At 39.6% G+C, this 26,882-nt stretch overlaps 1 protein-coding gene and 1 long non-coding RNA gene across 21 annotated transcripts in view; one reads left to right on the forward strand and one right to left on the reverse strand.

Annotated features, from left to right (window-relative positions):
* The window catches only part of PEX5L (peroxisomal biogenesis factor 5 like), a 212,967-nt gene that overhangs the window by 16,783 nt on the left and 169,302 nt on the right, over positions 1–26,882 (reverse strand). For all 20 annotated transcript variants that reach the window (XM_070583197.1, XM_070583186.1, XM_070583191.1 and 17 more), the window contains 2 exons: positions 3,228–3,344; positions 831–974 (listed from right to left, as the gene is read on the reverse strand). In XM_070583197.1, the coding sequence (XP_070439298.1) occupies positions 831–974; positions 3,228–3,344 (261 nt within the window). The remainder of the gene's footprint in view (positions 1–830; positions 975–3,227; positions 3,345–26,882) is intronic.
* On the forward strand, positions 904–11,147 carry LOC139077100 (uncharacterized). The gene is made up of 2 exons (XR_011529350.1): positions 904–1,038; positions 10,866–11,147. It is a non-coding gene; the product is annotated as an uncharacterized lncRNA (long non-coding RNA).

Consider the following 26,882-nt stretch of genomic DNA (forward strand, 5'->3'; position numbering starts at 1 on the left):
TATTTGTATGAACTAAATCAATCTTCACAACATCCAATGAGATAGTTATTATAATCATGATTTCCATCTTACATGTGACAAAACTGAAGCTTAGAGGGTTTAAATGACTTGTCCCAGGTCACATGGCCCATGGCTGACCAGCAGTAGAGTGGGGATTCAAACCCACACAGGACAGCAGAGCCTAGAAGCTTAAGCATTCCCTCTTAACAACAGCTTCACTCCCCTGCTGTCTTTAACTAAACCTCTCTCCTTCAAAACTCGGCTTTGGATTCACTAGGAGGGGAAGGCTGGATCAGGAGCCTTGCTCTCTGCTCTCCTAGCATCCTGTGTGTTATCTGACACTGCTTTTATTACACTGCATTGATTTATTTACTCGTCTCTCCAGATAGACCACAAATGTGTCCTTTCAACTGTTTTATCTTTCCAGCTCTTCAATATTTTAAGCCAGTGCCTGGCATAATTCTTGAGACACAGTATGTGCTCTATAAATGTCGACTGAGTAAATGAAGGGTGAGATATATTGTGGCTTTAGATCCAAACAAAACTATACACTGGCCCCTGAAAACCGCTGAGCTTTCAGGTTGGCAATTTTAGTTTTTCGTTTTCCTGTCCCCACCCTTCATTTTCAGACACTGTAGATACTGCAGATTTGCTTAGAAAACAGGTCACTATTTGTTAAGTTTCAAACAAATATCAGACTAAACCAGGTTAACTCCTTGGGGAACCTTTACTTAATGAAAAGGCAACCCAGTAGAGCTCTGTCCCGTTCTGTCCCTCATTAGCACATGCAGCCACTTTCTGAGCCTGGCAGGATGAAGAAGAAAGGACACCTCTGCATCTCCGGGGTCCTGAAGGATCGCTGCCTCCATGAACAGGATGGTGACTGGCAGGTCCCCTTCCTTCAGCCTTTTTAAGCCTTCTTCAAATGCTCCAGGCCAGTCCTTGAAGGGGTTTTCAGTGTGGAAGTAATATCCCTATAACACAGAGAAAGGCCAACCCATCGACATCCAATTCGACATCTCTTCCTTCTTCCATTCAGTAAGTTCTTTTTGAATTTTAATTCATTTATTTTAATTGCTTAGTTAACTTAATTTCAATTAAGTTTTAATTACTGTTTTTCCTTATTATGAATGTAGTACATTTTCATTGTATAAATTTTAGATAATATTATTTTGTTATCAAATAATAGAAAAAGAAACAAGAAGTTACCCATAACGCCACAACCTGAATGTGATCACTGCTAATATTTTGGAGCTTGTTTTCCTTTGGATATTTCTTTTGTTCTTTTTGGTTTAACCATTTCCCCCCAAAGATTTTAAAAATACTGACCATTTGGACATATTTTTGCTAAGGGCTGCCACCCAGCCCCTGAAATGTTGATACCATGTATTGTACATCTGTCTGTTCTGTGGCCCTTTGGAGGGCTACAAACCATATGCATGATTTTTTTCACCTACCCACTCCTCAAACCAGTTTATGCTTCATTGATGGCTACAGCTCCCCATTGAGAATGCATGTTTTAATGTTATAGATCTTCTGTTATTGGAAAAATTTAAACAATACAGAATTTACAAGTAAATTCTTCTAGTATTTTTCTATGAGCACACAAATTAAACAAATAAGCCCATCCTATATATGCAGTTTTGACACCTAAGCCTCACTTAGTTTTAGTTAATATAATTATTTATATTATGTTAAAATTTATTTAATCAACCCTCCATTGATGGACATTCAGGTTACTTTCAATTTCTTTGTCATCATAAATAAAGCTATAGTGAAAGCTTCAGGCTCAAATCTTGGTCTGCATTGATTGTTAACTTAGGATAGACTTCTAGAAGGATTTATTAGGCTAAAGGCTAGGAACTATTTTGCGGCCCTTGATATGTGTAGCTGAACTGTTTTTGAGAAAGTTTGTCTCAAACTCTCATTGAAAATATCTGAGAGACATTATTTGTTGCAACCTTACTAACATAGATTATCATAAAATCCTTCCAATTTGATAGATACAAATAAGCTAGTTTGTTGATGATGTTACTAGGGTTTTAAAATAGATCAAATGGAGACCTTCATTCTGGAAAGGTGCTTAGAAAGACAAAACCCTGATCAAAAGCCACAGGGTATGACTAGCTTCTGTAGTGGTTACGAATGTAGGGTCCCAGGAGTGAGGAGCGCAGGGTCCCAGCCATGCCTCAGGTGCATGGATTACAGCCCAGAGTCTGATGGTCCGCATCAATGTTCTCTTTTTAGTTAGTTTTTATTACTTTGTGGAAAAGACAGTTAATTTTAAAGAGATAGGTTCTGATTTATGAGATTGCCTGGCCTCCTGTGGGATAGAGAATATTGGGAGGAGGAAGACATTTTAATGACTATGTAGATTGCAAATCCCCTAAGATCAGAGACAATTAATCATCATTTCCGCAGTATCAAGTGTGGAGTAGACACTCCATAAATATTTGTTGGATTGAACTAAATATCATGGAAGTTATCCAGAACTGAATATTGAGACTTCCTCTACCACAAAAAAACCCCATTATGTAAACATATATATATGTCTTTCTTCTCCTGTATAAGAAAATTCGAGATCTCTTTCTATCTTTCAAATCATTTAAACTTATTTCTTGTTTTTTTTCCCCAAGAGTTTTTAGAAGCATAAATCCCAGGGCAACTGGGACTTCATGGGTAATTTGGCTGGTTGTTCACTGCACTCACATTTGCTGGGGCTCCTACTGGGGGAATATCTGTGAGGAATCCTTTGGGGCTTGACGTGGTTGTATGAAGCCTATCTTTTCCACTGAGTTTCTTTGCTAGCTGTGTAATGACCACTTATGAAATATAGTCCTCAGCCCTGCTTCACTCCCCTGCTTCACTGATGTTGTTAGCACATGGACATGGCTCATGTGGCTGACTGACGAAAAGCATTGTGGGATTGCCCAGTTCTTGTTCCAATGTCAGTTATTTCAGTAACTGGCCAGCAGTCAGGGTCCAAACTCTGTTGGCTGCCACACTGTCTGTCTTAACATGCATAAAAATAAGGATATTCCATTCTAGCTCTGCTGCCTTCACACATTGGATGATTATATTATTTTTATCTATTAGAATTTCTTCTAGGTCAGATTGACATTACATTTTATGTTTAACTCTTGGATGTTTTCACAAGATAGTTATCAACTAAATGTGATCCAAAGTGGTCGAGAAAACTGGTCAGCATATATAAGAGAACTGGTCACCTTCTCACTAGCTGAGATCGTAACTTGGTTCTGGGCTTCTTGGTTCTCAGATATCCAGTTCCTCCGGGCCATTTCTTCCCATTCTGCTTGCATCTTATCCCAAAACTCTGTATCTGACTAGGAGACAGAAGAAATGAAGAGAGATGGATTTAAGAACATGCTACATTATCTGGTTTATTTCCAGGGAGACGGTTTTCCTCATAGGTCAAAATGAGTTCTGAGGAGGAATCAAATGTTCCAACTGTCCACATCCAACAATACTCATGGTTGAAGAGCTTCTGGAGGGTACACAGTGGGCAAAATATTAAAATGGATTAGATGTGATTTTCTCTGGCAGGAAAATAGCTACCATCTGAACGACCGGGATCATATAAACCAAATTCAGCTAAAAATACATTACTTGAACAGTTTCAAATGAGGGTACCAAGCACACGTTTTAGGAAGGACAGCCTTTCCTGGAGTTGCTCCTAGGATATGAGGAATTAGAGCCACAGCTTTGGGACTGGCTGGGCAGTGACTTGGGGAGGGATCCCTGGCCAAGGACAAAGGAAAGTAACATTAATTGATCCTACTCTGTGCCAAGCACTGTGCTAGGAGAAAACTGAGCCTAGAGGGTTATGGTCACAAAGCTAGGACTGCACATGATCTGAACTCCAGTCTGGCCTCTAAGTCCAAGCTCATCACCTCCTGGCAAACATGGCCTCTGGGTGCTAAAGAATGAAGGACCTCAGCTTTGGGTATGAACTTGACTGAGTCCTATGCAAAGTCATTTCTATGGCAGGATGATCTTTTGAAAAATAGGTTTTTCTCATTATAATTTTCCTTTACATCTTCCAAAAGGGAAACCAGGCCATGTGCTCTCCTTTACTTCAGAGGAGGTGTGTGTTCCTGGACCAAAGCAGAATTTTTCTGCCTGATTTCTCCCCCATTCGCTTCTATTTTATAGAAGAAGCCTGAAGAAAGTACTTTCCGTGTCTTGGGGGAGGAAAAAGGGGCAGAACTTAAGAGAGGAAGGGGCACTTTCCAGGGGTGGGAAAAGAGAAGGAGGGTGGTGGGTTCTGAGATGAGTAGGAGACTGGTACATCGCTTTTAGGTAGTTCCCTGGCAAATTGGCCCAACCAAGAAGGTGACAGAGGGTGTGACTGGGGGCGCTGACTTGAACTCTGACACCCACATTGCTGGGAAATAGAGATCAACTGGATTTCAGTGAACCAGCTGGGGTTGATTGGCTGTTGGCAGTCAGCATGACAGACAAGAGGGTGGAGACTCTGCCCTTGTTTTCTGGCACCACATAAGCCTTCCATATTTGGCACCTGAGACTAAGTTATCTGCCAGTTTGGTAAGCGAGATGCTTGGAAACCACTTTATTTTCTTTTAAGAAAACAAAGAAATGAGTATTCTTTGAACACCTGAGTCTGAGACTGAGATTCATACACTTTATCCGCAAATCTCAATTTCTATGATTCTGAGTCCTGCGACTTGTTGACAAACCATCGAGGTTGCCCCTTGCCTTTTAATCCTTCCAGTCACATCCTCTACTCAACCCTCATGCCTGGGTAGTGGTTATTCTGTGGTGACAACTCTTCTTAAAGTTGCTCTGAGTGCGAATTATAAGCATACTTCTGGATGCAAATGTTCAGGGAATGAGGGTCAGCCCAATGGGATTAATCCCAGGCTACTAAATAAATAGTAGGAATGATCTCCTCCTTTGTTATGTCCAGGATACTCATTCCTACCACAAAGTGGGTCCTGTCCCTTCAGGGGAGGCCTCCCCTTAGTGAAAGCTCAGGGCAGCAGGCATCTTAATCTGTGTCTGAGATGCTAGAAGCACGTGGAATGGCCACCACTCACCCAAGTTGTTAGGAATAAAATTCAAAATTTCTTTTTCAATGAATCTTTCTAGTAGAATACCAATTTGTGCAAACAAAATGATATCTCAGCTAGACAATGGCTAGATAAAAGACTAGAAGGAAATGTGCTACCATGTTAAGAGCAATCCCTCTTTGAATGAAGAGATGATGGGTTATGTTTTTCCTGCTTCTTTCCACTTTTCTTTACTTCTTGAATTTTCTATGAGTATGCATTACTTTTATAATTAAAAAAAGGTTAAAAACAACAATAAAAAGAAAAATAAATCATCTTTCCATTTTTTAATACCATGAAATCTGATACTGAGGGGTTTAGAGAAAATTTTTGGAGATTCATTGTTTTGAACACCTTTTCAAAGACACAGGTTCAGCTTGTCTGCATAGAAACTAAGAGAAACCTATCAAGTGAATTTTATAATGTTTACTGACTCTGCCAAGTCCCCCAGTGTGTGATGTGAAATGCCAATGACTTCAAGGACTTTCTAAGGCAGTTACGTTCCCCCAGTGAGATTCCTTGGAACCTAAACCTATTACAAGTCCTCTGAATGAAGGAATGAGGAAGATTTCATAATGTGTACATCTGGGTTACCAAAGGATGCATCACATTTCCTGCAGTTTCACATTAGAGCCGTGGATGCATCAATAGGACTGCTGCGGAAAACAGGTAGAACTCAGCTGAGGTGGGGCTGCCACGTTCTTGTTGAATGACATACACCAGGACTTAAGGTTACCACTTAGAATTAGTTCTGCCGACTAATTAAAGTGCACAGCACAGATTCACTTAATTACAGAAGACTACTTTTAGCACAATCAATTTTCATCCAGTCTCAGAATCCAGACTTCACTCACGTAGCTGCAATTAACGTTGCTTCTTTTTTTCTGTTTCTAATCAATTTCAGAGAAACCTGAAACATACTTGAATTTTAAACATTTTAGACATGGCTGAGGGGATTTTATGTATTGATGATTTTCTTAGCTGTTGTGGGATTTTGGTAGATTGTTTTTTGTACTCTATTGGTGATAACTTATCTGCTTATACTAGAAATGAACTATTGTTTGCAATCCATTTTCATTTTTTAAAATAGCTTTCTCATTGTAACAATGGTAGATGTTTGTAAAAAACTTGGGATAGGTTGTATAGTGGTTAAGAATAGCCGTTTTCTCCTAAGACAGACCTGGGAACAAATTCTGGCTGCATCACTGAGCTGCAAGTCCCTTAACTTCTCTAGGTCTTATTTTCCTTATCTTTAAAATGAAGATATAATAGTTGGTTGGTCATTATAAGGACTAAATAAGAAAACATATCTGTGGCATAAAGCACATGGTAAGTGCTCAATAAAAGTGGGTATGCTTATTAGTGCTTTGTACCATTGAGAAAAATATAAAGAATGAAACAAAAATCACCCACAAGCTCAAGCTCAAATACACATCTGTATTTTGGTGTTTTAATTTGCTGTAAATACATATTGTCTTCTACATATCTTTCCTCTCTTCATTTAAATCTTTCCCTCTACCTAATTATTAAAAAATAGGAGCAAAATTAAGAAGATTATGGCAAAAATGGACTGTTACGTAGCAATTAAAATAATACCTATGCAGAGTTTATTACAAGATGGAATAGGCTTTGAATTATAATGTTCCCTGATAAGTAGTATGTTCACAGTGATAGAAAACAACAACAAATAACGTGCCAGGAAAAAAAGACTATAGAGAAATTCACCAATCACACTGCTTTCACGTGGTGGGATTATGAGCAATTGTTCCATCACCTTTCCTTGTGCTTTTCAGCATTTCCCAAAATTTCTATTGCTAGCATGTGTTATTTTGGTGAAAAAGTAAGATTTGGTTAAAAATGCTTTACTTCTTTCCAATTTCAATTCTTCCATGATGTTTTCTCCAAAGACCCCATACGAGAGTAATCTCTTGCCTCTCTGAATTCCTTCAAAATGATATTCTGTATCAATGGCTTGGAAGAAGAGAGATATGTGCTAGAAGCTGCCGTTATCCATGTGAACTTGAGCAAGTCACTTTAACCCATCTGTACATTATGTTCCATCATTTGTAAAGTGAGAAGACTGGGTTCATTAGACAGTAGCTCAGGCTTCTTTGTCTACACAGATGGATGCAGAAGATCAGAATAAGAGGGAAGGGAGATCTTAGCCCAAGATCATTCTTTTTTTTTTTTTGATGGGGGCTTCTAGCCTAGTCACTGATCTCTAAAAATTATACTTTAAAGCATTTTCCCCAAAGTATATTTGACATTTACCCTTTCCTTTTTGATTGTAAAACTAGAAAATAAAAATTTCTATAAGAACCATGACAAAATTAAATATTAATTAAGTCAAAATATAAAGAATAAGAAAATAATTTAATTTAGAACCAGGGAATTTTAAGGAATAGCAGATAATCAGTTCCCATTCACCAGTCTATTTTGGTCATCCTTGAGTTAAAGTAAAGATACTTTCAATTTTGTGGTCAAACACAATCACTGATTAGAAAGATCCTGGGGTTGTGTTGATGTGAGATTACATGCCAATTCTGCATGTGAGGAGTCTGACTTTCTTTTGCCTCTTTAGACAACCATTGATTAATTGTCACTGAATCAAAGTTAAAAAAAACCTAAACAGACAATCAACCCATTCTGCATATGCAAAAGAAAAAAAGGTACCCCTTACATGATGAGGAATGAAAATCACCATGCAAGTTTGGATGAAGTATTTGCCACAACAAACAATTTTTGTTGAAGTGAAATTATATGCAGATGAGTTAGGGACCTCATTGCCCTGGGATCCAGCAGCCTAGGCTGGCAAAGAGTGGCTGAAATGTTCCCATTTACCACATCTCTTGTTGATGAAGAGCTCAATATTAGTTGAGAATTCCACGTGGATGCCCAAAGAACACATTCAGCCTGGGGCTGCAATCATAGATGTGCAGCACTGTGTTCGAGGAGGGGATTGAATTTTGATTGGTCAGAATTAGTTTGAGCTCTGGGTGCAGTCCTGGGTGTCCCAGGTAGTGAGGGTCATTGACAAACTGGAGTCTATTCAGACAAGAGCAAACAGGCAACAGTAACCGAGTGTGTGAAGCAATTCGCCTGGTCAAGCAAGGCTCAGAGGGTAATGAGAGCTGAGCAAGCCGGCTCAGCCTGCTTTTGCAGACAGCAGAACTAGGATAAATGAATGGCAGTTCCAGGGGGACAGATTTTTATCAAACGCGACATGAAGCTGCCTGAAAATGGAATGAATAGCTTCCTCCTCAGACAGATGGGTTCCCCAACATCAAAGTCTTCAAGTAGACACAGAATAGCCAATGTGAGGAGTGCTGTAAAGACGATTCAGAGATCAGTTTGACCTTATGAATTCTAGGGTCTCTTACAACCCTGAGTATCTCTGCTTGCAGCGTTATTAATGAATTGATTTATTGAGTCAAACAGGAAGGCTCAAAATTAATAAAATCTCTATGAGAGAAGAAAAGAATCTGTCATGCATGCCCCTTCCTCAATCTAAACAGTTTCGGGAAGAAAACACATGGGCTTTGGCAGCAAGCAGAACAGGCTGCAATCCCGGCTATGCCCTTTGTCAAGTGACCTTCGGCAATTTAGTTCACCTCTTTCACTCAGTCCCCTCATCTGTCAAACGTAAAAAGTCTCTTAGAGCAGTTGTAGGGATTAAGTGAAACAATATACGTAAAGTGCTTAGAATTTGTGACTTATAAGGACCAAGGAATTGGCAGTTAATGTTATTTTATATTCATATACGAAAAAGAATATTTCCCAGGATAGAGGATGCAATCCCACGAACTGTAAACTGGTTGGTTCAGACGTGTTGAAAAACAAAAATATTGGTACTAGCACTCAATACAGATTTTTCCAGTTGCCTCTGGGTTGGACACACTTCTTGCTTAATTCAGTCGCCCATCACTGCTGATGCTGGCAGGCACCTGGGTAAATAGCCTGAGGCTCTCACCAAACAACATGGCAGCAAGTTAGCTGCAGAAACGTGGGGAGGAAAACTAGGAAATGATGGGAAGGAGAGGAAAGGGTGTAGGAAGCTGGGAATAATGCAACACAAGGCTTGAGGAGGATGTCGGAAGGCAACCAAGAGCCATTTCTAACAGAGAATCGAAGTTTCCTGTTCTTTCCCTTCCATTCTTCTTCACTTGGCAAGTGGCGAAAAGGAATGGAGTATGAAAGCACAATGAGCAAAAGTTGTTCCAATGGGCAGCGGTCCTTTCTGAAAGGGCTCTTAGCATATTTATTTGCAAATGAATGCCTTTGCAGAACCCCAAGTTTCACATGATTATATGTGGGTTTGTGGTTCCAGTGCTATTTGTATTCACAACAAAGAACAGCTCTTAAGTGCACTGGAGCGAGGTTTGGAGACTAAGTCTGGTGTTTGCTGCTGCTTTGGGAGTAGACTTTTATGGGGCCAATTTCTTAGAGGCTGTTTATTTCTTGCAGGCCTCCTGGTTGCTCTTTGTGCCACCAGCGGCAGGGGACTAGAGGGCTACTTTACCACAGGCATGAGGAGGTGGGGAGGGCCCTTGGGTTTGAGCCTTGTCTCATGTTCAATGTGACAACAAGTCATGTGACAAGGGAAGCGGCATGTGGGTAGTTGTAGTGTAAGCCCCGACAGGTGGCTTTTCTTTTTGTGGGACGATCCTTGACTTAAGCTTCGCTTGCCAAGGCATCCACCTCAAAGAGACATCTACTTCAAAGATGGCTATCTTGAATAAGCACATTGCCAGCCACCAGACTAGATAAAGAGCCAGGCTGTCCCCCACCTCCCCTGCAAGGATCGTTTGTTTTAGAGATCTTGGTTGATTTCAATAACTGACCATTGGGCCAATTGTTTTTTCTCTCCCCATGCTTTAAATTTATGCTCTGGTGTTTTAAATTCATCAATAAAGAGTGAGCCCTCAAGACTCTAGGCCCCCACCCTCGACCCCAATCAAAGCAGACCCTCAGCTCCCAAGCCCCCGAACCCCCTGCCCCATCCCTTTCTACTGCTATCTCACTGTATGGCCCCAGGTGTGCCATGTAAATTCCAGGACTTGTAAGTAATAAACTTTTTCCCCCCCAAAGTTTCCTGATGCTTATTTCTGAGGGCATCTTGCAATCATAATAAGACCCACAAGGGCTGGTCCAACCACAACATTGGTTATCCCTAGGCTAAGACTGGCACAGAACAATATGAACTGCAAGCCGTGTGACTCAGTTCCAGAGGGAGTTTCTTCTCCTTCAGTCACGTCTACAAGTCATGAAAAGTTACTAGGAAACTCCGAATAGTTTTAAAAAATAAAGTATTAGAAATATTTACTAAACCCAAACCACGTGTTTGTACTTTGCATTATAGGAATATTAACGAAACAAAACACCTAGATGGGGATGCTCTTCTCAAGAGGCTCACTATCCAATGATAAAATAAAAATAGAGGTGATTGTAATTCAGGATAGGGTGAACAAATGATGCAAAAAGAGATGAAGTTGCTTGCTCAAAGTCACACTATTACTGGTAAATGAAAGAGCCAGAATTCAAGAGATTTCATCCTTTCCTTTATGGCAGATTGTATCTTCCAAAAATGGCTACAACAGTATTTCTTGTCTCCCATCCTCTTCAGAACTTTGCCACACTCTGTTTAGCGATGGAGTCTATTGCCCTGTCTTTGAACACTTGACAAATAGAATACAATGGAAGTGACCTGGTGTGACTTTCGAGGCCAGATCCTAAAAGGTGATACAGATTCACCCTGCCTCTCTCTTTTCTCTTCAGACTGTCACTCATGGAATCTAGCTACCATGTTGGAAGGTAGCCCAGGCCCCAAAGAAAGTCCACCTGTAGGTGTTTCAGCCATCTCCTGCACTAAGATCCCAGGTGACCACCAGCATAAGTCATCTGACTTGTGATGAGAGTGCCTTCAGATGGATCCCACCCCTCGCCCGCCAGCCTTCAAGCCATGTTGACACCTAGTGGAACAAAGATGAGCCATCCTCTCTGAGCCTCACCCAAATTACAGATTTCGAGTAAAATAAATATTGCTGTTTTAAGCCACAAGTGTTGGAGTAATTTATTACACGGTCAGAGTAACTAGAACATACTTAGGTCAGAGGACCGGAACAGAGAAGGAAGACTAAGTGTAGAGAAGGGACCTTTGACTGGGCTTCCTTGCAGCGTTGGCAGAATAATGAAGTGTGGTAGCATTTCCCCAAAGAGTGTTCTAGAAACAAAAAGTTCTGTGGTTAAATGGGCTTGAGAAACTTTAGGTTAAACCAGAAGCTGCCAATTGGTGGCCTGTGGGCCAGATCTAGCGAAGAGACATGTTCATCCCCCCACATTCTGCATGAGAAATTTCACATCAAAACTCAGATTTCAGACATTTCACGAAGATCTGTTAATTTTAGGCCTGCATGTCTAGAAACAGCAACTCTCAGGTGGTACATGTGTTCTCTACTTCATCCCGGTCCCCACCAGATCATTGCCTTTACCTGCCTGGCTCCTGGCAACTGAGTTTGCAACTTCTGGACAAAAGTGAGCAGGTTTCATACTTCATGACTTCCCAGGATCTTCCTATGCTAATGTACATTTTAAATCCCTAAGAGGAGGATGGAAACAGTAGTCCCTAAATGTATTTACCTTCAAACTCTGAGTGTGTGTGTGGTTAAGGTTCTCCAGAACACAGCCTGGAAAACGCTTATATAGAGACCCAGGGCATGAGCATCTGAAGTTCCACAAAACAGAGCTCTTTGGTGAGATAAATTTGGTGTATCCTGAGAAGCCATCAGGAATAGGAACTTACCATACATAGCTTGTTTTTGTATGATTGTTTCCAGTGAAACTCATCTCCAATTAGCCAGCAGGTTCTCTGATCCTCACATCTGCTGTGTGAGTCAGATTTCTTCAAGATTTTCTTGTTATTGTTCCAGAAAAGGAAATGAAACCCAGAATGTGGAGGGTAGAATTAAAACAATTTTTATATGTTTTTGAGGAGACAACTCATTTGATGTATTTATCTTTTCAATACTAACTGGTCATTTAAAATGGCCTTTGAAACTACATATAATTACGTATACAGATTGGACAAAGACTGGGAGAAACCTGAAAAAATGAAAACAGTTAATTTATTAGTGTAGTGGGATTTCTGGATAGTCCCTGACCTTTCCTCCGCCAACTTTTTGACTTCCCTTATTGTTGTCGCTTTTAAAATAAATAAGAGAGAATCTTTGAGAAAGGAATCATTTTCTGGTGACCAACAACTCTAAGTGCTATGGTTGGTTCAGGGCCTGCAAAACACGCAAACATTCTTTATATTGGGAATAGCAATTAAAGGCAGGAGTTTTGGAGTTAGACCTGGTTGGAATCCCAGTTCCACCACTTAATTGTGGTGTGACCTTGAACAAGTTACTAAATCTCTCTCTGTCCCAATTTTCCCACATTAAATGGGAGTGACACTCACCTGATAGGGCTGCTGTGAGCAGTGAGTGAAAGGATGAAAGTATGTCACTGGGCTTAGAACATAGAGCTTACCAGGGGTAGCATTTATAGCTACAACTAAAGCAGCCTTAGGATGTCTGGGCGTGTAAACAGGTTCTTTCGCCCCGCCCTTTCCTTTGCTGCAGGGCAAGGCATCGGAGGGACTGGTTTAGAAGCAGTTTCCTTTGTAACATTTTTTCCTGGTGAAAGAGAATTTAACTTGCTATATTTAATACTCATGTAGACACTGCCTTCCCTGGTGGAAATTCTCCACCCCCTGCCCCATTCTTTAGGGGTATTTAAGAAAAAAAAAAAACTGGGTCAGTCATTTTGGCAGGAAAATTCAGATAAAAAGATCACTCATATTGTGTTGATCATATTGTACCAAAATTTTGACATGTTCCCTTCATCTTTTTGACTACTTGATTGTCACAATGGTTGACCAGGTGTGAAGACAGAGTCTAGATCCAGTTTGTTATCTTATGTGGGTATTGGGAAGGAAACTGGTTGAAGCTGCTTTCTTTGACACTGAAATCAAACTGGCTGACTCAATAGCAAGGCGAGGATTCTGAAAAGCCACCAGGAGCTCCCCTGCCCTGGATCAGGGTGGTGGGATTATGTGGGAAGGGGACCGTGTCCATGCTACGTTGAGTTAATGTCCAGGTGTTCATAGCCACTGTGGAGCTAGGTAGTCTCTGTTACACCCACCAAAGCCTTAAAAAAAGTCCAGATGGTCAAAATCATCACACATTCTCCTTGTGTATTGATTTATTGACCTGTGAGGATTAATTTGGATAGAACTGGAGAAATATTTTCTCTGCCAAGGATACTAGGCATTGGATCTAGCTTCTTGGCAGCAGCTGCCTCATTCCCAGTATCAAAACACAGAAGAGAAGCCCAATAAAATGCCAGGCCAGAGACTCCACCGGCCTGGAAGAAAGTCTACCATTGGAACACTCTTTTCTACAGAACCTAACAAACAATGGAGAGGCGGCTATGGATGGATTGAAATTCCTCTATTTTCAGTTCTTAGACTGTCCTGGCAAGTTTTGCTGCAATTTAATAAATGATATACATACCCGCACTGGTTTCAGGAGCTATTATATAATTAGGAACACATTTTGAAAGGCCAGGCACAACATTTTAAAAAAGAAATACTTAGATGTTCAAGATAGATGTTTTTCTAATGTCTTTATAAAACGGATTTTTTTTCATACAGAACCTCTTTTATTGAGGTTATTATAAAATCTGAAGGGTAGCATCTTCTCAAAGTAATTTATTATAAATACTTACAAATTTAATTCACTCATTTAGCAAAACTATTGACAAGCGTACTATGTAGCAGGCAATGTTCTAGTCACCAGAGTATAGCAATGAACAAGATAGATGCTGATCCTGCCACTGGAGTGTGCAGTCTGGTGGGGCACAGACAAATGCAATACAGAGCTGTAAGACAAGGGGGGAAAAGGTGCTCTGGGAGCAAAGAGAAAACGAACCCAACCCAGACTTGGAAGTTCAGGCATCTTCCTGGAAGCAGTAAAAGCCAACTGAGACTCTAAGAGTGAAAAGTTAGCCAAGTAATGGAGTGAGGAAAGGACATTTCTGATAGGAGGAACAGCACGTGCAAAAGCTAAGAGGAAGATTACATGGCCTATTCTGGGAACAGATAATTTATTATGATGCCAGTATAGGTATCAAGGTGGGAGTCAGAGTTGAGGATGTAGAGGCGAATGGTCCAAATCATGAAGAACCTTAAAAAGCTGGGTCAGCGAGTTTGGACTTTACTCTAAGGACAAATGGGAAGTCAATTCAGATCTGTGTTTTAGAAATTACTCTGACCGAAGTGAAGAGAATAGAGTAAGTAGGGCATTCCATTCTCCACTCTGGAGGCAGCGAGACCAGTTACGAGGCTGATAGAGTTGTCTGTATAAGAGACAATGGCGACCAGAGTAGGGTGTCGGCAATGGAGATGAAGAGAAATGGGTGGATTGAAGAGATATTTAGTAGAATCAATAGGATTTGGTATTTGATTAGATGTTGGAGGAGACATAGATGTTTGGAGGATAAAGAGAGAGAGAGAGAGATGAGGCTTTTCGTTTGTGGGATCCTATTCCCTGAGGCGGAGAACAGAAAAAGCGAAGCAGGGTTATGGTGAAGAGCTTGGATCTGCATATGTTCAGTTTGATGTGCCTTTGATATGTTCGAGCATAGATGTTGAGTAGGCTGTGGGCTACGTGGGTTTGGTCTCAGGAGGAAAAATCAGAGCCAGAGATGTGGATTTTGAGTCATCAGCATGTGAATAGTGACTGGAACCAGGCAAGGGGATGCGTTCAATCAGCGAGAGTGTGTCAGGAGTGGAGAACAGGCTGCCTGGAGTTGCACTCCCAGGAATATCAGCAACAAGGAAGAGGCAGAGGAGGAAGAACTCACTCGAGAGGAGGGAAGAAAACCCACTGACAGAGAATCCTTAAGTGGAGGAAATGTTTAACAGTGTCGAATGCTGTGGAGAGTTAAATTAGGCTGAAGCGCATCTATGGGCGTGAACAGTAGTGGAGATGTGATGACTTTGTCCAGAGCAATGTCTGTGGAATAGGAGTGGAAGCCAGATCGCCACAGATTGAGAGAAAATGAGGATCAAAAGACACACACGCTGTCGTACATTGTAACAATAAATACAACAATAAATTTGGAGTGTTTGTGGAGTTACTGAAACTGTTATGAAGTAGCTGAAAAATCCTGATCTTCATTTAACTTGCTTTTCCCCCCTAAATTTCATGCATTTATACCTACCCACCCACTCACCTACCCACCTACCTAGCTACCTATCTATCTATATCCATCTATGTATCTATGTATCTATCTAATCTTTAACTGTTAAGCCAAATGCCATATTTGAATTGTAGCCAACGCTAAGAAAGGAGGTAGGAAAAGGAATAGCTATGTTTTCTTTTCCTGTTTATTGTCTCATAGAATCCGAGCATCACACCAAGAAGGAAGAAGCCTTATGGGCATCTAGTCCAACCTGCCCCTGTGGGGATGAACTGTCGGGCGTGGGGCAGAAGAGAGAAATTAGGAGGCTATTGCAGTAATCTGGGTTGAGACCAGGATGATTGCAATGAGAATAGAGAGGAAAGAGTAAATCAGAGATTTTCTAAGTGAAGAAATGAGGATTTAGTCACAAAACTACATTGCTTCTTACTAAGAGCAATAGTATTGTCACCTTGAGTATGTATAATTTTTAAAGAGCTTTCAAGTGTATTAATTTACTTGACTTTCATAAGTGACTTGTCCAAGGTCACTAGCTAGTTAATAACCAGACCAGGGCCAGACCCACATTGCCTAATTGCTACTCTTACACCCTTTTCATGAATGCACTCTGGTTTCCCTCATCCTGTTCTGCAATTCTAACCTGTCCTGAGCACTAAGGATCAATCAATGTTGTTGCTTGGCAAATATTATCTTGGTGGAGGAAAGAGCAGAACAGAGCCCCTCTGCTTGTCTCTTGTCACTTAATTTTCTGAGACAAACCAAGTTCATTCTGTTTAGAACTACAAGGTCAGCGATACTGCACTCAGCTTCTTTTCTATCAGGAATGAAGGAAACTACGATGGAATGTTAACATGGGACTCTCTCAGTCTGAGTTTCAGCTGCAGTTTCAAAAAAAGGAAAGAAAAAAAATGAAAAAGTCGGTGCCTGACTACCTATGCAGGACTTGCAAAGGGAATGGTTTTATATATATATGTATATATAATATTGATTATCTTTATATTATATCTATATATTTTTTTCTCCAACATTTAGCCTACTATCCTTATAAAAGGGCTAGAGTTGAAGGTGTCAGGGGAGAGCATTCTATGAGGTGAATGTTCAAGGATGTGTGTTTCTCATGACCAGGTTTGGGCCATCAAGGGGTGAGCCAACCTGCAGCTGTCTTGAATTCCACCCAAGAGGACTTCCTGGAAGGGTGAGGATTGGTGACTTTCTCACTGGAACCGTAGCTGGCTACTTCCAGCAGGAATCTCTCAGAGACCCACAAAATCAGAACAAGAGAGAATGTACTCATTGCGTTAAATATCCCACCGAGCCCGGAGAGCACTTATGCCAGGCCATGACTGTACCTGCCACGCAGGGCTGGGCTCCTTCCCCTCCTCGTCACTGCTCTGGGCCCACACTGGAGGGCTCAGAAACTGTGACTACTGAGGGGAGGGGGAGGAAGTGGAGCCAGGAGAGAGAAGGTTCAGCTGGTGGCTTCCCCACACAGAGTATCAAGCCTAAACACGCTCCTAGCTTCGGGAGGAGAGAATCTCTAAATTGTGAATAGGGAAGGAGTCACATCATTTTTATTGAGGACTGGAAATGTTGGTTACTGAAACAACACTGTTCTTGAGACCCAAAGTTTCTGGAGGACTTTTTATTATCTTAGAGTGACTGGAAAAGTTATGGGACTCTTACGGTTTGAAATGTGTTCCCCCAAAAGATACAGTGAAGTCCTAACTTCTGGTATCTGTGAATGTGATCTTATTTGAAAATAGGGTCTTTGCAGATATAGCCAAATTCAGATGAGGTTCTCATGGTGGGCCCTTAATCCAGTATCACTGGTGTCCTATAAGAAGAAGGGAATTTGGACCCAGACTCAGAGGGAAGACGGCCATGTGAAGACTGGAGTGATGCTGCCACAAGCCGGGGATCACCTGGGCTACCGGAAGCTGGAGGAGGCAAGGAAGGATGCTCTCCTAGAGGCTTTGGAATGAGGATGGCCAACACCTTGATTTCAGACTTCTAGTCTCCAGAACTGTGAGACAATAAATTTCTTTTGTTTTAAGCCACTTAGTTTGTGGTACTTTGTTATAACACCACAGGAAACTAATACAAGGGACCAAGCTGTGATTTCAGTCAGAGGCTTGGATAAAACTAGCTCACAAATGGGGTTTGAATGGGCCGGAGAAGGCAAAACGAAATTTTCCTTTATTCTCACCCTATCAAGTTCTGCCCATTAAAAGAGATGATAGCCAAGAGACCTGGTGCCTGATACGCGCTCAACAAATACCTGTTGAATGAATGGTTTCCCGAGCTTCCTAGGATGTACCTTTTCTTGCACCCTATTTCACTTAATTCCTCAAATGGGCTTATGAACACGATTTCCATTTTTATAAATGAGGAAGCCAATGTCACAGAGATTGAATAACTTGCCCAAAGAAAATGGCTCACAGTGCAGAACTGAGATTTCAATGTAGGTCTTCCTGACTCCAGTCTGTGCTTTTCCACTCTATTATCATCAGATTAGCCAAGAAAAAATTGGGTAGATGTCCAATGGCCTGTGTCTCCAGGGGTAGAGAGCTAGCATGCTAATGATACATGCATCGCATGTGGTAGCATGCTACGCGACAGTGCAGGTGCAAGCACAACTCCGCCTCTACATGCCGTGATGAGGCCCTCCTCCCCAGGCTTTGCCTAATAAAAGCCCCACAATCCTGCTCCCTAAAGAGCCGGTCACCTGCCCCTTTCCTTTCTGTACCGGCTCCCTTGTGCCTCTCCTGTGCACAAGCTTATAAACTCTTACTTTTCTACTCCCATTTGTTGTCTCTCGATTTCTATCCTGCGAGACAACAAGAACCCAACGTGCCGGCAACAATATGACACAATATATCAGTCAATAATGGATGCTGCTAACTAGCTGAGCACAAACAACCCTGTTTAAGGTCTGTGAGGACAAAACCACATTAAGGGCTATTTTTTTCCTTGGAGGCAGAGCTTGTGATTTATTTTTTAAAAGGATATTTAGAATCTGAAGAACATTGTTGACTCAAGAGGAATGGAAAAGTCAATTGTTGCATCTAAGCTATGCTGTCATGACATTTGAATAATTAAAAGGTTGTTTTCAGAGATAATTTCCGTCCCACATTTTAACTAAGTATTTAATGACAATAAACTATAAACACGCTCTGTTTTCATGAGGGGAACTCCTCAGAGCCTATTAACTGTCCAGATGGCAGGGGAAGAGAAGGATTAAACTGAATTTAAATTAGGGATCGCCCAAGTCTTTCAAACTATACTAACGTGGGTGTTAACATCATATTCTAGAGACTTCCTAAAATTCATTCAAAATATGAGAGGAACGGATTTTTATTTCATTTATGCATTTTTATTTGGGTTGATACTTTTTGATAAAATACTTAAAAATTAAAAACACATGTAGGGCTCTTCCTTGTAGACAGATTAGAAAAAATCGATGAAAACACAAAAAATGATTTCACTACCCAGATATAATAACTGGGAGCAGTTTGGTCAATCTTATTTTAGGCTTTCCTCCTGTGTTGACATATGAAAACCGTTGCTCATCAACTCTGAGTCTCAGGGCCAGTTACTTCCTTCTCTGAGCTCCAGTTTTTTCATCGATAAAAAGAAGTTAAAATATTTACTTTAAAATATTGTAGGGTTATTGTGAGAAGTAAATTCCATAATACTTCTAAAATATTTAGCAGAGTAGCTGGAACATAATGAATGCTCAAAAAATGTTAGTTATTATCATTATTTTATCATTTGCTTGTGAAAATGGAACCTTACTGTACATGTGGTTGGGCAACCTTTTATTATGGACATATTTACATGTCAATAAATATATAACTATTACATCATTTTAATGAGCCTTTAGATTTATCTTACTACGTTTCACCTTCTCCTATTATTGCTATTGTAAAAATTTGCGTCAAATATCCTCGGGCATGTATCTTTATGCACATGAGTTCGTATTTCTTCAGGATTATTAAGCAACTGCTGGGTCAAAAGGCACAAAAATCTTGATGCTTTTGATATTTTTTGCGAAACTGTCTTTCAGAAATATTGTACAAGTCCATTCTTCCACTAGCACTGAATATAATATTTTTAAAAATTCTTTGCCCCATTAGAGGCAGAACACTTTTTTTTCACATACATATTCCTACAATTGTTGTGTACAGCATTTTGTGTGTGTCCACTAGAGTAAATCTTCTGTGTCTTTGCTGATCTCTTTCTGTATGACATCAATTTTTAGAGAGGCATACTATAATATCCATTATGATAGTAGATTCATTCATTTCTCTTTGTAGTTTTCTCCATTTTTGCTTTATATATTTTGAACATATCTTTTTAGTTGTATACAAGTTTGGAATGGTTTTATCTTCCTGTGAATTGAACTTTATTATATTAGTTACAAATCCTTTTTGCCTTTAGAAATGCTTTTTGCCTAAAGAGTTTTTTTTTTTTTTTACTTGATACCAATAGCTATGTCAGCTTTCTTTTGGTTATAGTTTGCCTGGTATATATTTTCCATGATTATTCTTTCTGACTTTTTGTGTCCTTATGTTTTAGGTGTGTCTTTTATAAGCAGTCTAGAATTCATTTTATTTTAAATCTTGTCAGCTAATCTTTGTCACTGAATTGTAGAGATAGGTTAATTCACAAAATAACAGATATATCTGGATTTATTTCTCCATTTTATTTTGTGCTTTCTATTTGTTCTACCTTTTAAAAGTGTTTTTCTCCTTTTCTGCCTTATTTTGGAATGACTAAGCTTTTTCTTTTTCCTTAATTCCATTTTTCTCTCCTTTAATTTACTGTGTCATATATTCCATTTCTATCATTTTTGTGATTACCCTTAAAAATATAACATGCATATTTAAAAGTCTAAAATTAATAAATATATTTATATTCCTCCTGAATAACACAAAACTTTAGACTCTAATTGCAGTTATTACTATATTTTTTCTAAAAGTTCTATTTTTTCCATACTTGCCCAGTTACTTTGATAGTCATTTGTCCTTTACTTATGTTTTCAATTCTCTCTTTTATTTATTTAAATATGTGAAGCATTCTTCTATTATATTTTATATCTGACAATTCTCAAGTCTTTGAAGTATGATCTTTCTGTTTGCTGTTTCTGCTGACTCTCACTCATGGTTTCTTATGTGTTTTCAGATATCTGATTTTGAACTTATATATTTTTGGAAATTTATTTGTGAAAATTTCTTGAGGCTTGGTTTGAGGAGCATTCCTTTAGAGAGAATGTGTGTGTGTTTATGCAACTGTGTGTATGCATGTGTGTGTACGTATGTGTGTTTATGCATGTATTTTAAGGATGCATGTGTGTTTGTGTATATTTATGTATGTGTTTTAATGTACTCGCACGTATATGTGTTTGTTTATATATGTATCTATGTATGTGTATGTTTATGTATATACATATGTGTGTTCATGTGTGTCTCTTTATGTACGTGCATGTATGCGCGTTTGGCAGGCAGTGCGGGTACTACCACAAGGGGTCACTTTAAATTGAATTCTTGGCTTGATAGTTTCAGGACCATGCAGGTTGTGTGAATTACAGCCTAACTTGCATGAAGATTGCTTATTGCTCCATATTCTCTTAGGAGACTCTCCCCTACCCAATACTGTAATTTTTAGAATTCCTCAAAGTTTCTGGTGCGTTGATGAATCCTTATCTATCACCAATAACTGATAACATTTCCTCCCTAGTTTATCCGTCACTAAAGTGTGGCCCTTCAAGGTTCTCGGCTTTTTAAAAACTTGACTCCCCACTTTGTTTGGGCCCAAGATTTTGTTTATTATCACCCATGTGACTGTTAAAATCTGTAGCTGCAGGTAAATGAGATTAGCAGATAATTTAAGGTAGCAGCTAGCATTAGTCCTTGCTCATACTCTGAATTTATGTTCCCACTTCATATTTCTAGCCTCTAAGGATTTTTCTTACTTTCTTTCAAGCTAATCCACACATTTAAAAAGCTGGTTTTAATATTTAACATTTTATTTAAATATTAATATTTATAATATAAGAGTTGAAGGGTACCTAGTCTACCATATTGCAGAACTTTTATCGTACTTCTACCTTTTACTCTTTTTTTTTTTGAGGAAGATTAGCCATGAGCTAACTGCTGCCAATCCTCTTCTTTTTGCTGAGGAAGACTGGCCCTGAGCTAACATCCGTGCTCACTTCCTCTACTTTATACGTGGGATGCCTACCACAGCATGGCGTGCCAAGGGGTGCCATCTCTGCACCCGGAATCCGAACTGGTGAACCCCGGCCCCCGGAAGCAGAACATGCGAACTTAACCGCTGCACCACTGGGCTGGCCCCTGTACTTCTACTTTTTGATTTTCTAAGTTTACATAAAGATTCATAATTATTATATCTTCAATGTAAAATTTACCTTTAATCAGTCTAAACTGTCCCTTATTCCATTTAATCCTTTTGGGTGTGAATTCTCTTTTATCTAGTAATGTGTCTAGTATAGCTTCACCCTTTTCGTTATTATAATTTTTCTGTATAGTTTTGTTTAATTGTATGTATAATTTTATTTTCTTTATAATTTTATTTGTATTTCTTTTAAAAGAACTTGTATTTTATTTTTGAAACTGTGAAGAATATCTTTGTTTTCTAATGAAGACTTTAACTCACATTTATTGTGATAATTGAGATAAGAGGACTTACTTTTGCTCTCTTCCCCCATCATTTGCCATATTGATAAGCCATTTTCCTCCTTCTTTTCATCCTTTATTAATTTGGAAGTATTACATTAATTTTTATTGTATTAGTAGTTAATACTCAATTAAACACAATTTTGACCTTTTATTTCTCTACTGATTCAGTAACAAATATAATATTGAATTCCTTCATTTAAGGTGAGAGATTTATTATCCCTTTTGCTCCTTTCTGCTTCTACCTTGGCCTTCTGGTGTTTGCTGAAAAATTGAGTTTTTAGACCTCGATTGTTCATAAAGACAGAATGTGTGTTTTCTTTCAAGAATAGTCTTAGAATATTTTTAGAAATTCTTCAAACTTTCTGGCATTTTAGTGGCATCTATTCATATTATCCAGTACTTATGAAGACTTTTTTCTCCCTGTGTTTTGTTTCTTTGATTATTTCAATAATAAGTTGGAACAGAGGAATTAAGAACAGGTTAAAATCAGAGAAATAAAATTTGTAAATCTGAAAATTAAATTTCCCTTAAACCCTACTTAACTTGGCTGTACCAGGGCTGCCTCTCCATGTTGATACATCCTTAAAACGCAGGAATCCAACTGCAAGTGCATTAAAGAATAATGGAGATCTTTATTATAGGTTTTCACGAAGAAATATTAACAGTCCCTCTTTTCAAAGCCATAAATTCATTTACTTCTGATGTTATGTAAGTTTCACTGGGAAGTAAAAGATTTAGATTTCAGCTCCACTTGTCTTAATAGATTTGGGAAATTTTACTTAAAATCTCTGGAGAAGGCAACATTTTGTACAGAAAAATCACTGTCTTGGACCAACAAGCCTTGAGTTTGAATTCCGACAGTAGCTACTTACTATCGTATTACTCTGCGCCTTTGGGTAATTTCTTCATCTGCAAATGGATTACTACTATTTAACTCAGGATTATTTTGAGAATTAAGAGAGATAGCATATGTGCAAAAGCTAGTACAAGCTTGACAAATAATAATGTTTAATAATGTTATAGCATGGTAGAATAACAGGAAATAAAGATATCTCAAAATAAGAGATTTGAAAAATAAACAATTTAACCAATATATTGACCACTTTACTAAGTAAAAAACACTTTATATATATATTTTAAAGTATTATTTCCCCCTCTCAGTGTTCTGATGTAGCTTGCTCTCTAGTGACAGGCTTTTAAGTAGAAAAAAGTTTCCAGGGGCCACCTCTGTGGCCGAGTGGTTAAGTTCGCGCACTCTGCTGTGGCAGCCCAGGGTTCAGATCCTGGGCGCAGACATGGCACCGCTCGTCAGGCCATGTTGAGGCGGTGTCCCACATCCCACAACTAGAAGGACCTGCAACTAAGATATACAACTGTGTACAGGGGGGTTTGGGGAGATAAAGCAGAAAAAAAAAAAAGATTGGCAACAGTTGTTAGCCCAGGTGCCAATTTTTAAAGAAAAAAGTTTCCAACACAGGCTGTGGAATGTATTGGTCGTTATGGAGACCATAGTCTCTGAATTAATCAGCAAGTCTAGCATCTGATAATCTTACGGAAGAGGCTTTCTCCTTTGAGAAGAGAAAATCTACTCTTTGTGGCAGAAGAGATGGGGATTCATTCTGGCAGGTGATGTATTACGGTGTAATGCTACTGATTTGCCTCTGTCTTTGGCCTTGAGGTAAAGAAACATAAGGATTTGACTGCAAATTAAGATTCACGAAAAATTCCAGTTTCAAGAAGATATTCAAATTTGTTTACCAAATCAAATATAGATTAAGAAGCAACTGCCATAAATTAATAGTTTTTGAGTAAAGACTTAACCGTTACTAGGCTTTTGGACTGCTGTTTTCTTTGAATAGGCTATAAGTCAGCATCATGTTTTTGAAATGGTGACAAACAATACTGGCTGTGTTCTTTAGCTACATTAAATTACATTAAAATTACATTAAAAATATAAGTGGGACACACCCCTCAGTCAAGCTTTTGCAAAATCATAAACATTGCCACTTGGTCAGATTTCCCTGAAGAAAATAAGGCAGAAATGTCCAAATGAATGCTAAACTATCAAATTATGCTATTGTGGTAATAGTACTATTGTGCTAATGTCGTATGCTGAAGAGAATAAATAGGATTCTTCAGGTACAGTCAACAGAAGGTTGAATTCTACTTTTCAATCTTATATAAACTTACATAACTTCTGTACTTTTCCTTCATTTGCACTGAGCACAGTTTGCAGTGCTGTATCTGTGTGCCATTCTAGGGAGTGGAGACACAACAGTAACAAGACGAAGAGCCTATTCTCACGGAGTTTCCAGTCTAGTGGAAGGATATAATAATACAAAATGTATAAATAATGAATAATATGATTTCAGATAGTTATTAGCACTTTAAGAAAAAATTACGTAGGACAATTACTGAGGACTTCTTTTCTTAAAGGGGGTGATGTGAGCTGAGACCTAAACAAGCCAGGTCAGAGAATTCTAGGCAGGGACTATGGAGATGGAAATGAGCTGGAAGGGATGAAGGAGCAGAAAGCCAGTGTGGCTGGAATGTCCTAAGGAGTTGGGAGGAGGGACAGAGGCCCCTGATAGCAGGGCCCAGATCATGTCCTATGGGCCATAAGTGAGGACATTGGATCTCACTTTTTTGTGATGCAAAACTATTGGCAGATTTTAAGTGCCACTATTGGCAGGGAAGTAATAGAATCTGATGTACCCTTTGAGAAGAAAACTTGATGTTCTCTAAGGGAAAAAACTGGAAGCTGGGAGACAAGGTAGGAGGCTGTGGCAACAGTTTGGGTCAGGGATGCGGCTGGTGTGGAGGAAGGTTTGAGCAAGGGAGATAACAAGTGCGGTTGGATTCCTTTAGTTTGGACGTTATTCCAACAGGACCTCCTGCTGGATTGGCTCTGAGGTTGTAGGGAAAGGAAGGGCATCTTCTAGGATTTGGGTCTGAGCAGATTGTGGTGCTATTACTGAACTGGGGGAGGGACTGGTTTGGGATAGGAAATCAAGAGTGTGACTTTGTACACGATGGATATTAGAACCCAAGTGGCACTATCAGTAGGCAATTGGATATTCAATTTGGGATCTCTGGGGAGAGATCAAGGTTGAAAAATCAGATTGAGAGCCATCAGGGTCTAGGTAGTATTTAAATCCACAGGACTGAAAAAGATGGCTAAAGGGAAAGTGTAGATGGAGAAGAGAGTAGGAATGCGGGCTGTATCCTGAGGCTCTGAATATTTAGAAGATAGAAACAAGTAGATCAGCCTGCAAAGGAGACCGGGGAGGAATGGCCTGGGGGGTGGCAGAAAACCAGAATCTTACACAGCACATTACTTGGCACATGGTATACATTCCATACACATCGGCTGAAGGGAAGCATGAAGGATCTGGCTTCTGCCTCCCCTGCATCTGTCTCATCTCCCACCACTCCTCTGTCCCCACCCTACATTCTAACCATACCCAACGACACCTGCAGGTCCTCAAATACACCAGACACTCATCTATGCCTCTGCGTATTTGCACGTACTTTTCCCTCTGCTTCGAATGCCTTCTTCCTTCTGCTCCCACTCTCTCTTCCAACTGTGAGTGTGACGCCTGCTCTCGGGAAACCTTCTCTGTGTCTGCCAGGCAGGGCAGGCCCCTTTCAATACGTACTCAGAGGACTGGGGAGTACTTGTTACATTGTATTAGGATTCTTAATTGTCTTTATCTTTCACCAAATTTTGAGCAAGTTGAGGGCAGGGATGATATCTCTCATTTCGATACCTCATGTAGGGTCTGACAATAATAGTCACTTAAGTGTAATCCCTTTTAAACAAATAAATGAATGCATGATTCAATTTGTGAGGATCAGTTCAACCTCCCAAATAACTTTAAGTTGTTCCCGCTTGCTGATGTGTTACCTTTAAAATCTATGAGCAGATTCCTGGTTCGTTTACCAAACCCACAGAACAAGGTGGCACAATGCTCAGAGCTCTTTACTTGTGCTTATTTTCCTGAAACAGAAGAAGTTTTCTGTTCTGTCCATATCGCATCCATATTTTATACAAGAGAGGCCTCTTTCGATAGGCTTTTAGAAATGTCACCATTTCACCCCAGAAATAATTTAGATATCACTGGTGCAGAGGAGGTGACAAGCATACAGCATGGTTCACATCATGTCATAAAGTTTCCTTAGCAGTCAGCATCATTCAGTGGATTTATGTAAAACGCTGCTGCTCTTCGGAAAATATTTCAAAGATCCTGTAAAAACTGTGAAGTCCAATGAGTTGGAATGAATTTTACTGGATCACAATGCCGCTCAACCAATCTCATAACAATGAGGCAATATTACACACGCACCATCGACTTTTCAAAGCTGCTGCATTCTCGTCTGCGGTGGCTAAAACACAGATGTGACACAGCTGTGATGTGGAACCAAGACCTTCCATGCAGTCCAGATTTCATCAGGGCTCTGTAACCAGAGTTCCATAACCAGGACACATAACTGTTTCTGTTTTCATTTGGGCACAGCCAGACGAATGAAAGGTTCACACTGGAGGGTCATACATATATACAAAGAAAAATTTAGCCTCGGAGCTAGTGTGAAGAGCTAAAACAGGAACCTATTTAAGAAAAATTACAAAGAGGCCTCACACTCACGTCATTCACCCTTCCTGAATCCTGGTACAACTGTAAAGAGCATCAAGCCATATTTTTTCAGCTTGGGAAAGTATTATTTTATAAATGGCACAGTATCTTCAGTCATTTTAGTTGAACCTTGAGCATCTGCCCTGAACGTATCTTGTGACATGTCCTTTGTAATTAGTTTTGTTGAAATTTAACTTCAATAAGTATACTAATAA

This window comes from Equus przewalskii, chromosome 18, assembly GCF_037783145.1.
Source record: "Equus przewalskii isolate Varuska chromosome 18, EquPr2, whole genome shotgun sequence".
NCBI lineage: Eukaryota > Metazoa > Chordata > Mammalia > Perissodactyla > Equidae > Equus > Equus przewalskii.